The 15,804-nt window shown below is 43.2% G+C and overlaps 1 protein-coding gene across 3 annotated transcripts in view; it reads left to right on the forward strand.

Moving 5' to 3' along the window:
- The window catches only part of Unc5c (unc-5 netrin receptor C), a 385,500-nt gene that overhangs the window by 352,541 nt on the left and 17,155 nt on the right, over positions 1 to 15,804 (forward strand). For all 3 annotated transcript variants that reach the window (XM_004848093.4, XM_004848094.4, XM_087215813.1), the window contains 2 exons: positions 598 to 831; positions 15,257 to 15,406. In XM_004848093.4, the coding sequence (XP_004848150.1) occupies positions 598 to 831; positions 15,257 to 15,406 (384 nt within the window). The remainder of the gene's footprint in view (positions 1 to 597; positions 832 to 15,256; positions 15,407 to 15,804) is intronic.

The following is a 15,804-nucleotide window of genomic DNA, read 5'->3' on the forward strand; positions in this document are numbered from 1 at the left end:
AAAGAGAAAGATGTGCAGTAAAGACACAGAGCTTGCCATAATATTTTGCCTTTTGTAGAGTTGGCAAGCAGGATTATTTAGGAAGAGCAATATATTGCTTTGAGAAGTAACTGGATACTGAATTTTTGAAGAACACACTAGTACAGCCTTGTATAATGCCTTGATTTCCCTAATTCTTTTGAAATATGTAGAGTTTTAGGGGAAAAGCATTGTTCTATAATAACACTGAAATAAAATATGTCTTTTAGATTAAATAAGAAATGCTAAGATTAAAACATTAAATCCTCAGAAACAGTAATAAGCTCAGTACATTGGGAAAAAAAGGATAATTTATAAATGTGTTAGATTTTCATGTGAGTTCTTGGAAGATCAAAAAAACACTAAATGGCATGTGCATAAAGAACATTATCAGTATGTAGGCAATGAAAGGATGGGAGTTAATAATTCAGGTTGGAGATAGAGGAATCATAAAGTCTGAGGAAGGGATAAGAGCAGGAAAAGAGAACTCAAGAGAAGAGACCCTGCTCTCCTACCACCATCCTTGGTGGCCAGTGCATGCTCAATGGCTCAGCCTTGCCCCTTGCCCTCTGCCCCCAGGATGTGGTGGTGGTCGGAGAAGAAAACTTCACCACACCCTGCTACATCCAGCTGGACGCGGAAGCCTGCCACATCCTCACGGAGAGCCTGAGCACCTATGCCCTGGTCGGCCAGTCCACCACCAAAGCTGCTGCAAAGCGCCTGAAGCTGGCCATCTTTGGTCCTCTCTGCTGCTCATCCCTGGAGTACAGCATCCGAGTCTACTGTCTGGATGACACCCAGGATGCCTTGAAGGTTAGTGGCTCCCATCCTACCCGCTCCCTTACCTTCATGTGTCTGTGCACACCTGGAGGTGCACCTGTGCACGCATGTGAACCCACCACTGTAGTTTTAGAAACAGACATATCTCTGAGGCCATTCTGATGTATGAGCTGTTTCCTTTATGCCAGTTCATCCCAAGGGCTACTTCTGTTTATATTTCTTGATTTCTTTTAATGAAAAATGTAGAAGAACTTGGTAATGAGACCTGTGGATGGTAAATAATCTGCTTCCATGTTTATCTCAGCTGTGTTCTTCCTATAAAAGAAATTGGTGTAATTGCTCACACTGTATGTTTCTCTTGTGTGCTACTTCATTTATATGCTTTCCCATTCTTTTTATGAGGGCTGTGAGGGAGAGGGTTAGCATTTGACAACAGGCTGCTGCTTTGCAGAATAAATGAGCTTAATTCCTGGTGCGATTATTGCTGTTCATTTTATTCCATTTGAAGCTTTAAGGGGTATAATAAGTGTCTTTGAAGAAGTTATCATCAGGAAGGAGGAATAAAAGAAGTATGCCCAGGATGCAGAGATAAGTCAAAGTGTGACAAATGCCACAGCTGAGATGCAGAGTTCCACTGGAGTTCAGGGGAGAGAGGCTTCCTCAGCAATGGAGCTGATATTTGAGGTTGGCCCTAATGGAGCATTGAGTTTTGACCAGAATTAATAGAGAGAGAAAATTCCCATGATTTCTAAGTGGAGGGACTGTGCCAAAGTAGAGAAGTAAACAGTAAGTTAGGTCTCTGTGCAGGCATCTTAATCCCAGGATGCCAGAGTGGCGGCTCCTGCTATGGGGTGCACCCTGACTGTTGTCAGCAAGAGGGGTTGAGATTCGGTCTATTGAGTTAATGGGGACTGGAGGGGTTTGCACAGAAGAAAGACGAAGACATGGTTGAAATATAATAGAAATATCAGTCTGACTTCAGTGGGAGGACAAAGGCAGGTTACTAAGGAGAGCAGAGCGTGGTGAGCCGATAGGGAAGTGAGCGGAGGGAACAGGTGTAAAAGGTCCTGTTCAAGTGTCCTTGGAGGACCTGATGAACCACCATCAATGGATGGGGTAGAGGATCAAAGCTCTGTCTCTAAGTAACAGTACAGCTTAGGGGCACGGGTAACTTTGGATTGTGAGCCGTAGTCAGTTCAGACTGCTGTAACAGTCCCCATGGACTGGGTGGCTTATTTCTCACCATTCTGGAAGTTGGCAGTCTGAGGTCAGGGTGCAGCATGATTGGGTTTCAGGGTGGGCTCTTTTCCGCCTTGCAGACTTGGTTTCTCTGTGTCCTCACAGGGCAGAGAGAGGGCTAGAGAGCTCTTTTATAAAGACATTCACCCCTTTCACAATTGCTCCACCCTAATCTTTCAAAGGCCCCACCTCTTTATGCCATCACATTAGGTGTTAGGAGGACAGAATATGAACTTCGGAGGATACAAGCATCCCATCCATAACTTGATTTTTCTTTTAGAATACTGAATTAATGATACAAGTTAGACATCCAGACAGAGATGCCAAGGGACAGTTAGAAATACAGTGTGGCTTTGTAGCTGTTGACCAATATCCCCCTGACCCTCCCTCCCAGCCTCTTTTATTCTCTACTCCTAGGGGATTGGCTTCTGAGATCCTATGTGTGAGTGAGATCATGCAATATTTGTACTTTGGTGCCTGGCATCATACTGTACTCTATAAATTTGTACAATTATTATGAGTCAATTAAAGACAAAAATTTAAAAGTAACACCTAAAATGTTTCTCAAAAGAAAAGTGGATGCGGCTTTCTGAACAGAGAGCACATCCTGAGATAGGATATCCAGGAACCAACAACATTATGTTGATTTTGTCAACCAAGATGATCAGGGAAAATATCAAAAGGGAACAGAGGGAAAAAACAATAACAGCAATAGTGAATATTGCTGATAGCTTCCTATGTGTCTGGAAAAATTCTCAGTATTTCACATTAGCTCCTTTACTCTTCAGAACAACTCCATCATCCCACGTGACAAACATGAGGCCTAGGAAATGAGTTGCTCCAGGTCACAGGGCTGCTATGTGCAGAAAGCAGGCTGAATGCCCTTACAGCTGCCATACCTTGATGGGGACCAAGGAAGGAGGAACTGAGGGAAGGTGAGCACCCCAGGAGAAAGAGAGGTGGGAGAAAAGTGAGCTGAGCATGCCACAGGATGGATTTTGTTTTGTCATGTTGTTTCCTTCTGGAGTTCCCACATAGAGAGTAGCTCTGTCAAGAAAACTGAGGGTTGCAGATCGTGTCCCCTAGGAAGCAGGATTCAGAGAGTAGATTTAAGGGACACAGAGGAACTAGGGAGACAACTGAGGCTCCAATTGCCTTTGTCCGTTCCTCATGGAGGATTTGGGCAGAATGGTTTAGGAGAAGTGATGAGACCTAGTTGGTCATTGGACATATTTTTGATGATCAGCCCTATAGGATTTTTTGATGTAGCACAAATGCTGTGAACACACAGCTCTGGTGTAAAGCTTCAGGTTATTTCTTTTATACTCTTTGCAAATGTGGTACTCTGAGATACTGTCAGGATAAAAACCATGCTAGGGTTAAATTCTTCTTAGGAAAAAAAAAATTTGTAGGGGAATCATGTGGCCTGATTAAAGCCAATGTTTTGAACAAGTCCAAGAAAAAAATATTGCAAAAAGCATACCATAGAAAACCTGTGTTGCTTCTGAAGTGTTTTATACGCATATTTTATATTCACACACATAGTTACACTCAAGAACTCTTGACCTGTCTTTCCAAAAGATATACACAGTACTATGCAAAAACATAGTATTTTATAAAATACTTTCATTATGTTAATTAATGAGAGAGATGCAAAGTGGCCATCACTGAGGAAGACCAGCAAACAGTTTTCAGCAGTGAAAACAACCCAAGAGCCAGGTTGCACTGTGGTCAACACTTTCTAAGTAGACGTTTATAAATTCTCAGCATCTGGAGATCCAGCACTTAGCCTGAAACAAACATGCATAATGGATGAGGCTTTCTTGCACCTCATGGCCTTTTAATAATGTAGAAATACCAAAATCCTAGCTACAGGTAAATGGTCTGTCAGACACACAGAGGAGAAAGTTCAGTCCATTAGCACCATCTCACACCCACCCTCAAGTTAGAACCTTGGGACTGATTACCTCAAAAAGGCCCTTCCATACCAAAATCCTGCCCTCTTAACACCCTGCCTGCCAACATTCCTTGCCAGGCTTTCTGCCATTATCCCACTTCTCTTACTACCCTTCCCCATTGGTACCACATCATCTCTGCCAGTCCCTCCTCTCCCTCCAGAGCCACCCCGATCCTGTCCCAGGCTCTCCCTAAATCAATATTCCTATTCAGCATGTTCAGGAATTGGTTTTGAGCTTTTGAAAAGACTCACTTCAAGTCCCATCCAAACAGTCTAAATATTGAAGTTTTTTCTTAAAGCTGTCTATGTTATTCTATTGTGCAGTCAAGATTATAAGCTATTATTATAAATTTTCATAATCTGTTTGGAACTTGTTCTGTTTGTCTTACTTTCTTGTTGCTGAAACTAAATGCTGGACACTTCAAGTGAAAGGAGAAAAAGTTTATTTAGCTCATAGTTTGTAGAGGCTTCAGTCCATAGTCAGCTGGCTCCAAGGAAAAATAGTTCATAGTGGGAAGAAGACAGTAGAGTGGTGAAGTAGTGAAGAAGCAGCAGCAGGCTTGCCTTCTTTCTGCCCCTTTATATCCACCCAGGCTACCTGCTCTTTAGATGGTGCCACCCACACCCAGGGAGGTCTTTCCCATTAACTGCACTCAGAACTATGCCAAACCGATCAGAGTACTAACTTAGTAATCACATACCCTTGATCTCAGCGTCACACCCTAGATCCAGCCACCTCTGTAAAGCCCCACTTATGAATGTGTGAGGCTTTCTGGGGACATCTAGGCACAAGCCATAACACTATAAAAGACAGTTTTTTTATACCCTCAAATCACTCATCTCTCCCAACAGCTATAGTGATGACCACTCCTCTAACTGAACACTAGAATAGGAGGAAAATTCTCATACTTCTCATATCCCATGATCACTGTGGGCTCTCTCCCTACATGGCTGGATATTTCACATGCTGCTCATTGCCTCTTTCAGTTCCTTGAGCACAGAGCTCTACACATCTCCATTCTCCATAGGAGAATCTGCCTATGTCTTCCTTTCCACCCACTTTGCTCCAGTCATTCTCTAAAATTCAGTACCCTCGCTTACATCACAGTTCCTTGACCCAAATGTATTCTAGTGGCATTCATCTCATCCCACATTGTCCACCATTCAGTACAGATGTGTTCTTGGTTTCCTCTTCAGTACAAGCTGCTTCATTGCCAAGATCTCCAGCTGTGACCACCTCCCCCCATTAATGACTACAGTCATCTGACCTCACATCTCTGTCACACAAGGTTCAAGGAAGCTGTCCTGGATTCTTAAGGAGAAATCCCACAACCCTCCCTGATCCCCTGGTTTATAAACCTTCCTCTGCCCTTACCTATATCTCCAAGGAACTTACTTCTTCCATGAACTCTCCTGTCATCCTGAGCTGTAGCAGGCTTTATTAATTTCCTTAGCTCATGATGACCTCAAATGAACATGTTCTCTGCTTTCAGTTCCAGGCTATTGTTTTGCTATGAAAAAAACCCATACATTACTGATTGTGCCTGTAAGTCTCTCAAGAGCAATGCCTGCCCTGCCATGCACCCCCTGCTCTCTACAGCCCTTCCATTCACCACTACTGACTCATTATATTCCATACAGTAATTCTCCCAGGTCTCCCCTTCCCCCAGAGTCCCTCAGGCCCCCTTCTTACATAGCAGTAGCAGTAATCTCACCTGTGGATGGAAGCTCCCTCAACTTCAGTCCTTTACATCTCCCAACCTTGGGCTTTAGCCTCTTCTTACTTATTCTAAACTTTGGTATAAAAAGCTGTTTCCTTATTTGTACTTGAAACCCACTTCTTACCACCTCCATCTCCATCATAAGAAATGATAACCCATTTACAGGGTGGGGAGATCTCCCTGGACTTGATAACTTTTTAAAATTACTGTTGCTACTCTGAAGATTTTTTCTGAATTGAAGAAAAACTCATAGAAACATCAGACTAGGATGTAATTGGAGGCCCAGTGGAATTCTCATTCCCAGAGACATAACTACCCATACTTGGGAGCTGTTGATAAGAGATGGCCATTCAAGGTCTACAGGTGAGCGTGTCAGGGATAGTGATGATCATGTTTTATTATATCTGGTTATGTTATCATACGTGTGGCTAGGAAAGAAAGGAGATCTCCATATCAGTCAACTGCAAGCAGCCAAGGTGCATTTTTCAGCTTCCCATCTAACTCTTTGAATTTGGCATATCTTTTTTTAAACAATTTTCCTAAGTTTTGTTAAGCTGTAGGGCAGAAGTGGTCACCTGAAACTTAAAAGCTACACTGAAAACTTTGGAACCATTGATGCAGAATTAGAATACCACCAGTGACTGTAGAAGTCAGCTTGTGGGAGACTGTGGAATGATTTTATACACTTTGCGGAAGGGCTCTTGCCTGTGTGTGCTTGAAGGATCAGGGGAACAGTGCTCAGGTCCAGGTCATCTAAAGAGATAAAAATGCTAAGCATGGTGAGAACAGTTTGGAATCAGCTCAAATAGAGAGGTCAAGTCTATTGAAAAGATTGTGTTTGGGGATCACAGTTTCTCCTCTTTCTTCTTCCTTAGGTGATTAAAGTCATAAAAATGGTGTTTTCCTTTTATTATTGGCAGAGACTTAAATCCTAGTATAAACAGACCAGAGATTAACAGAGAACAAGTTTATATTTGGGTAAGTTTTAAAACACCTAGGCAGAAACTAGGAAATAAGTAATTTCTGCCCTACTATCTGAAGGATACAATTTATGAGACTCTCTTTTCATAATAAAGGGGTTTATATAAACTCTCAGATTCAGATTCTAAAAAATGGAGCTATTTGCATACAATTTGGGAGAGTATGTTCATTGAATACCTGACCAATGTATCTGTGATACAATCCAAATTATGTGTATTAATATAATCTGGCTCTCTTTATAGAGTCATTTGGTATGGAGAAAAGTTTTCATTGGATTAATCTAGCTTTCACATACCCTAATCTAGGCTTTAGTACAGTAGAGCAACTCTGTGAAACATAATATTTTTAATTTTTTATTTTATGAAAAAATAGAACATAATTTCATAGCCAAGTAATAAGAGAATAACTTTTGTTACACTGAGTATCATTATCTTCAGAGTAGTTGCTCAGAGCACAAGATGCATGTTTGTTTTTTGAAAGATAATATTATGTAAAAAGAATACAATGAAAAAGGTGATCATTATGTATGTTAAAAATATACCAAGAAATAGGGAAGGGTGGAGGGCTTGAAGGGAGGGCTAGGAATGGGGAAAAAATAAGAACCAAGATGCATTATGTAAAGGTACAATTCCCAATGAGAAATGTAATTGTGTTGTATACCTACAATGTACCAATAAAAGAATTTAATAAAAAAATTGATAAATATAAAAAAAAAGAATACAATGAAATAAACACTGACAAGTGGGAAAAATATGCAGTCAGGATGAAGCCTAGTTGAGAATTGGGCCACGTTGCAGACAGTCATGAGCAGCGTGTCACAGGGGAAGGGGGTTTTATTTTCATCCTGCCGCCTGTCACCTTTGCCACTGGTGCCCTTCTGTGCCTCCTGCATGGTGAGCTGCTGCCCCCCTGAACCCGGAGCTTCAGCCCAATCTCCTTGGCCCTGTAAGACTGGCCTTCCATGGAGTTTCTCCCATTAGCTATACTTGTTCTCTCCATGCCCTCACACAACCTCAAAAGTAGCATGACCTGTGTTTTATACTTTCAGGATCTTAGCTTCTGGAATTAATTAATATATTCATATATGTGACACATGTATTAGATAACAGCAGGAAGAAAATGTGTTAAAGTTTCCTAATGATTTGGCCTGCCTTGGGGACCTATTAAAGATTCAAGGAGATCAACTTTTGTTATATGTCCTGGCACAAAACGGGAACTAGATACCATTGATCATCCCTGGGCAGGCATTTAGACTATTACAGTATTCTAAAGATAATGACTCAATGAAGATATTAAATGTAATTGTGATCTAATTGTGGGATATGTTTCAGGTTTGGTGGCCATCTGGTGGTCAGCCATTTGGTCACATGGAGTTTTTAGTGTCTCAGAGTTACTCAGTCTTCATCATCTTGTCATGAGACATGACCGAGGCCCTATCTTGTATTTCAGAAATGGTCTTCCATGCTGAATTTACTTTTTAAGAGAGAAGACAAAAATAGAAGTTGCAATAGACAGAATAACCCCCACCCACCTGGTTCCAGGCTGTGTTCATGATAAACTTATCTACACATTAATCTTCTGAACATGTGACTATGTTATTTTACATAGAAAAAAGGACCTTGCAAGTATGATGGCATTACCATAGATTATTGAAGTGAGGTTACTCTAATTCCATGGGTTCTTCAAAGTAGAAGGCCTTTCCCAGCAGTCATCAGAGGGAGACAAGACCATGAAGGAATATTGGGGACATTGGCCATTGCTAGATTTGCAGATAGAGAAAGGGAACCATGAGCCAAGGGATGTGAGCAACCTGTGGGAAGTGGAAAAGGCAGAAAAGCAAATTCTTCTTGAGTCCCCAGAAAGCAAAGCAGTCCTACTGACCCTGCATTTTAGACAGTGAGGCCCACGCTGGACAGCTGACCTACAGAACTCTAGAATAATAAGTTTGTATTCTTTTCAGTCACATGTTTGTGGCAATTTCTTATGGCAGCTATAGAAAACTAATACAGAAGCTTAATAATATATTAAAGGGTAAAAAAAAATGCAAGATGACTTCAGCAGTCCTAGGACAACCTATAAAGCTCTGTCCCCCATTACACAGAAGTGAGAAATGATCTTTTCCTTAGGAGCATCCCCAGAGGGAGACAAGTGACACAGCCACCTCCCTGAGTGGTGCTCTGTGGCACTTTGCTTCAGAAATATCGCCAACTTCCCTGACTTGGCAGACTGGAGGTGGCAGCTCAGACCATGCACCCATGGCAGCAGCAGCTGTGGGAACAGCAGGCAGAGCCCTGGAAATGCAGTGGCTTGACGGGAAAGTGGCTGCACATGGTCACTGGAGTCCAGCCTTGTTATTATTAGGGATGAAGCAAGGCAGACAGACTCAGGGGGAGAGCAAAGCACCCCAGTGTGAACACAGGAAGGGAAAGTAGCAGCGCAGGCTGGGTGCCAGAGAGGCCGAGCCAAGCAGGTGGAAGAGGCCAGGCTGACAGTCAGATGCTCCCCACTGCCTGGCTCAGCAGCCCAAGGCCTTCAAGGCCAGAGGAGGAGGCAGCACATGCGGGGCTGAGAGCAGCCTGGCTGAAAAACTGGCAGGGAACAGGGAGAGGGACAGCCACTCTCTTTGGCCTCTGCTTTGTGGAGTGCAGGCACACAGCTGTGACAGAGACAGTGGCGACAACCACAGTAGCAAAGAGAGAAATTTCTCACCTCCAAATGACCAGGGCAGGTTTCAACACAGCATTAAAGAATGAATGGAAGCAAGGCAAGTCCTATTGGCTCTGCTGGGAGATGTGATTCTTTTAAACAGGACTCAGCACAATCACTGGGGTTGGGCCTTAGAGGTTGAACACATGTGGCATGCTGACTGTGCAGGGTTGTTCTCTGTGTTGTGGAAGATCCATGCAGGTGGGGCAGGCAGCCCTGCTACTCGGCCCCCCAGTGCTTGGTCAGCACCACGGACAGAGCTTGGGCAGGCGGGGTTCCACCTCTGCAGAGCAGCAGGGCCAAAGCAGAGTGTGCAGCTGAGTGTGGGCTGCTGCCTCCTCACCATCTACTGTGCCGTCCTCTTTGCACAGCAGCCTTGGTGACTTCCCCACCGGAACCCCCGTGCCTGTCCATGTTCCTGTTGCTGATGCCCCACTCCTTGGCAGCAATAGATGCAGCCCATCCATGCTTCTGTGTTTCTACTGAGAACAAAGAACACACACCAATAACATCAGGCAACAATACCAAGAACACAGCAAGACAAAGTGAAACAAAACCACAACTTAACTTCTTTCTAACCTTCTCATTAAGAAGAGATTTTGATGGATTATATGAGAGTTAAGCGTGATCTTTTGTTTCACCCTTTCTCTAGCTGATAAGGTTTCTAATAATAAAAGGAAAAGAACAATAGGAAAGTGGTTGGGGAGAAAATGAGAGAGACAGAGAGAGAGGAAGGGAGAGATTAAAAAGGCTAAAGACTATGTAATCTACCAATAGGATCCTTATCCCTGAGAAATTGGAAACTCAAACAAAGGCACCAAGGGCGAAGGGGGTACAGTCTGAAGTGGTGATGCCAGAGGGGAGTTTGTGCAGGACAAGGGGGCTTTGGGTTGAGAGGAGCTGAGGAGGGCTGAGCAGAGGGAGAAGGTGAGCAGAAGATGGGGTGAGGAGAAGACCAAGTGAGCAGAGAAGGAGAGGGAGAAATGAGGACTGTGAGCAGAAGGCGAAGGTTGGGCCAGGAGGAGGAGGGTGAGCTGAGAGTCACAGCACTGAGTCTGATTTTCCCAGATGTGGGTCCAGCTTCAGTCTAACTGCCATAGGCAGAGACTCATATTCTTAGATGTTCCTCGGGCCTCTGCATGTGTGCCACTCTGTCACCTGGGATTCTTAGGGAGTGACAGATGTGAGACAGTCACTGAGGGGGAATGTGCCTGGGCTCAGAAGGACTGGGAGTGGGAGAGAGGACAAGAGAGGCAGAGGAGGTAAGGGCCATCTATCCCTCACCATCACAAAGAGTGAACGTGTGGGACGGAAGAGACCTGAGCGTAGGAACCAGCCCACTTCCAGGTGTGTCCCCAGTTCTGCCTCTTGCTGTCAGGCCCCCTGTGACAGGTCCTACGGTCTGCAGAGACTGGGTGCAGGCCAGAGCTGCTCCCTTCATGCACACAAGCTATTTAAACAGCTTGGATTTATCATGGCTCTTAGGAGGCACCGGCTAACAGCTTGGCATGGATAATGTCCTGGCTCAATCAGTTACTGTGCAAAGCTGCTTGTTTCTCCTGTGCAGTCCCTTGTCTCTGCCCTTGGAGCAATTCTTCACAGGCTTGGGGATCAATTCAGCCCTCACTCAGGCCTGCACTCACTTAGGAAGTGGCCCACCCTACAGGGTGGCTCAAATCCCCAGGTACATCTGGCTCTGGGGCAGAGGAGCTGCATCTGGTGATGCTACCATTACGTGTGTGTGTGTGTGTGTGTGTGTGTGTGTGTGAGAGAGAGAGAGAGAGAGAGAGAGAGAGAGAGAGAGAGAGAGAGAGAGATCATAGAGGGATGGGTTAAGGACGCCATGTCAGTGACCCATTCTTGAGGGTGCTTTTGCAAAGTAAGGTCAGAGGAATGAAGATGGAAGCCTACACTTGACAAGGACTCCCTTCTCATGTAATCAGTGAGGCAACAGGTGGATTCAGCCAGATCAGGACAAACCACTGAGTGGGGAGCGCAGGAGCCAACCTCTGCAAAGGATGGTGACATTTATAGTTCTAAAAACAAGAGCCAGGTGGTCCTAATTTTTATTATGACATTTCTTTCTGAGGTCATGGCATTTTTCTTAAAGTCTTCCTAAGTCTTTTGACCTTAAATATATGTGGTTCTTGTTCCCTTTTAAAGTGTGTGAAATAACCTTTGTGATCCAGTAGCAGTCTGTCTAGAAGCTACTTCAGAGCAAGCACACTTCAGCATGGTCACATGCTCATGTGTCAGCCACCCTGCCTCCCCAGGTCTGGCAGTGCAGGGGACTTCCTTGCCTGTGTGTTCCAGAAACCCCCTGGCTCCTGCAGGCCTTACTTGTCTCGCTGGTGTTGAATGAATGGTCCCAAAATTAAGGAGAGGAAAAACATTTAACTATGTGTGAAGCTATATTATATGGATTTTTATGTCTGTTATTTTATGTCCTCTTACATTTTTGTATCTCATATATATTAATATGGTATTAAGTTTCTTGACTCCAAGAAGATTTCATGTAGAAAGAATCCAGAAAATTCAGGATTGTACTTTTTGAAGTACAAGTGCCACCATATTTCAAGTATAATCTTTTATTGCATATCTCAAATATCCCAAATGACATCTTAACACTGTGACAATATGAAACCAAAGCCTGAGGAGCTAGCCTGTCCCTGAGCCCGCCATATCTGTCCCCTAACACACAACTATCAGTTTTACTATGTGTGATGAATCATCTCTACTCATGTGTGATTTTATATTGTTTTTCCAATTAATTTTTTTTATTGATTGTCTTCAGTCTATGCTTGAATACCTTCAATGCTTTGGGTCTTATCTTTTATCTGTACTTTGTTTTCTTGAAGATAAACATCATGTGTATAATGATAGTAATGGTCATTACTTTTCAGGAAAACATGTTAAATCAAAGTTTGGTAGAGATTCTTTTTGTGCTGAATCATTCACTCTTAGGCTAATTTCTCCCTAGGGTTCTAGGGAGAGCACATTTGCTGGGCTAGGAATCTCTGCAGTGAAGTTCACACAGCCTAAGCCCGAGGAGCCATGGGAGCCCAAACAGGACACCACTAGTGCATCTGTCTCCTTCTCTTAGCTCAGAGTTTTAACTGTGTATAATCCAACCTATGACATCTTGACATGCTAATGTAGGCATGTACATATTTTATAAAGAAACTGACAAAAGGCACGGTCATGTTTCTGGCTGGTAGGAAAATGAAAGCAGGTATGTTCAGAGAACTCTGAGCTCAACATGTGACATCCCGGTGAGTAGTTTACCTGCATATAGGTTCATGTCCGGTTAAGGCTGGGTGAGGGTCAAGCTGCTCCCAATTCTGTGTAGCACTCTGGTTCCCTCTTGGTTGAGGGAGAGCTGGAGGGCTTAAGATGTGGAGAGTCTGTGTTCTCTGGCCCCATTCTCACGAAAATGGCACTTTCTACTTGGTTCTTTCTTTCCAAAAAGGGATCCAAGCCATCCCAGACTATTTCCTCACTAGGAGAATTCTTCACCGTGACATCTGAATTTATGGCTGGAGAAACCAAGGCCTGAGTCTTATTCTTAGGCTGACTCCAACCAGACTTTGCATTCACGCTATGGTATTAGATTCCCTGACTTCAAGGTCATGACCAGTAGGCACTTAGGGTTTCTCTCAGTGGCCCTCCCTGCCAAGAAAACTGATAGTGCTATCCTGTCCTGTGATGGTCTGTGTTGATTGTAGGGGTGGGGTGTGGATTATACATTGTTGGGTACAATTACCTCCTGAAACATAATGCATCTTCTTTTAGATATCCCAGGGAGATAATTTAGATGTAATGAAGATCTATAGTAATCAGATAATTACTATCGATTGCTCTTTAGACATCTTGATGAGGTAATTAGGGCATACTGGAAAGCAGCTAGAACTGATTGATTGGCATGACTGTAATCTCAAAGATTTCTAATTATGTTTCTTTTCTTCTAATGGCTTATAAACAAACATCATTTTAGCTTTAGAATTTGTCAGGTGCCAGGTTCACTGGGAACATCAGTTTTCTCTATTATGCTAACTAGACAGTGAACATGATCAACATAAGCTCATTATGCCTTCCTGCTGGAGCAGAAGAAACTGCAATTAACCCTCAGTTTTGTTCTTTCCCATTTCCATGTGGCCAGATTCTTGCTCAGGAATAGGTTGTACAGGGTCAGGCAAGGTGGTCTGGGAAGATAGTGTGTGACTCAGAGCTGGATGATTCTGTGTGGCCTACAGGGGACGCTCAAGGCCTGCAGACGCAGGCACAGCATTCAGTGCCCAGAGACATGACATGTGTGTCAGGGTGGCTGGCTTGCTGGTCAGGCATCTGTCACAAGTAATAGCTCCTCTGCACCGGGCATGGTAGAGAGCAGGTTAGTACTGTCAGGCAGCTGCTCTACATCAGTACTTTTGCCCCATGGCTTCCATCAAACACTAGGTTGAAGGCTCCCTGTCTGAGACCACATGCCACATCCTACCGTTTTCTCCACCTCGTAGGACCTTTCAGTAGCTTGCATTGCTCATGGTAGTGGCCTGATCCATAGATGATAGAGACTGAGAGCCACTCAAGAGGCAGCTTGGAGTGAGCTATTTTCATCTAATCCCTGATGTTGGGCAGCTCTGCAGTTGCTAGACAGGTGTGTGGATTCGCCTGAATTTAACACATGCAAAGTGTATACATTCCTGGGTATCCAGTAATCTGGTTCTCATACTGGAAATTCTCCACATAATCTATCGGTCCCAGGTGTCCTGGTAGGTGCCCAATACGTGCAGATGGCAAGGTAGCATTCTGAATGAATTCCTGTGTTCTTGAACTCCCTACTTTCTACTGAAATATCACTAAAGAAAGTCATATTTTGCTTGTATACTTTTAACAAAATTCATTATTTTCCTGGATCCCTATTTTACAAAGATAGGTCACAAATTTATATAGAGAGATAGAGAGATAGAGAGATAGATCTTATACTGTTAAGGCATGGGAGAAGTAAAGTACAGGAGAGATGGTTTAGACAGGACATTTTGTTCATTGATAACTTGTGTGCTGCTATTTGGAAAATTGCAGCTGTAGTTGCAAATGCTTCATTAACTCCCATTAACTAGTTTGAGAAATGGAAGTATATATAGAATTTATCTTCCTGTTATATCTTTATAAGTATGGAGCAATTTTTTCATCAGCCACAATTCTTGAGAAATGAGTGTTCTTTTTTAAGTTTAATCTGAATAACTGTTCAATATTTGTTGTTGAACATCTTGCTAATTTGTATGAGAATATTTTCCTCAAATAGGACATATAATGAGCATATTCTAATTTTTTAGTAATTAGGAATTATGCAATGGATAATATTAAACAAAATTTTTATGATTTTATTTCTGCACATAACTAAATATCTGAAACACATTCCAAGTATTTATTGGTTATTTTTATCAGATCCAATGCATGGGTTTGTCTTTAAATTATTTGCCCCTTTCCCTAAAAGTTAAGTGAAAAATCTAGTTCTTATACATTTATCTATATTTTTACCTATTATTTCTTTCATCAAATCTTCTCCAGTGTAGGGTTCTGGCTGTTACTGCCCTGTTTTTGATTAAGTACCCCCTTGCAGTAGGTAAGGGCAGCCTGCACTGGACTCACTACCCAAAGGGGTCAGAAGTCACTGTCCAGGCCTGGCAGGAGGGCCCAGTCCTGTCCAAAATGGCAGTGTCTGGCCACAGAAGTAGCCCTCATGTTATTGTGCAGAGCAGGTGACCACTCAGGAGATGAAGAAACTCATTTAACAAAAGCTGACTGATGTGAGGAAATTCAGTAACATGACTTGGTTTGGGACATGTCATTGCAGGAAGTCTTACAGCTAGAGCGGCAGATGGGAGGACAGCTCCTGGAAGATCCCAAGGCCCTTCACTTCAAAGGCAGCACCCACAATCTGCGCCTGTCGATCCACGACATTGCCCATTCCCTCTGGAGGAGCAAACTGCTGGCTAAATACCAGGTAAAGCTGCCAGGTTGAACAAAAGCTCCAAGAAAGAGGATTAAACTTATATAAATGTAATAAAGTCCCTTTCTTGAAATTACTCTTATGCCAGCATTCATTTCTTCAAAATAGTTTGAGTTAATTCAGAATTTTTGAAAAGCACCTGATGGACGTCTTTGATGAAATTCTTTAAAAAGAGTTCTCCCTGTCATAATGTACTATCACTGGACATGGCAGTGAATGCCTGTAATCTCAGCTACTTAGCGTGAAGCGGGAAGACTGTGAGTTGGAGGCCAGCCTAGGCAACTTTTGAAGACCTTGTCTCAAAATGAAGAGGCTGGGCTGTAGAGCAGTGGTAGAGCGCTTTCCTAGCATGCATTAACCTCTGGGTTCAATCCCCAGAACCGTAGTAAGAG

Source organism: Heterocephalus glaber, unplaced genomic scaffold, assembly GCF_053883595.1.
Source record: "Heterocephalus glaber isolate CG9 unplaced genomic scaffold, H.glaber_assembly_v1.0 deba00001454, whole genome shotgun sequence".
Classification (NCBI taxonomy): domain Eukaryota; kingdom Metazoa; phylum Chordata; class Mammalia; order Rodentia; family Bathyergidae; genus Heterocephalus; species Heterocephalus glaber.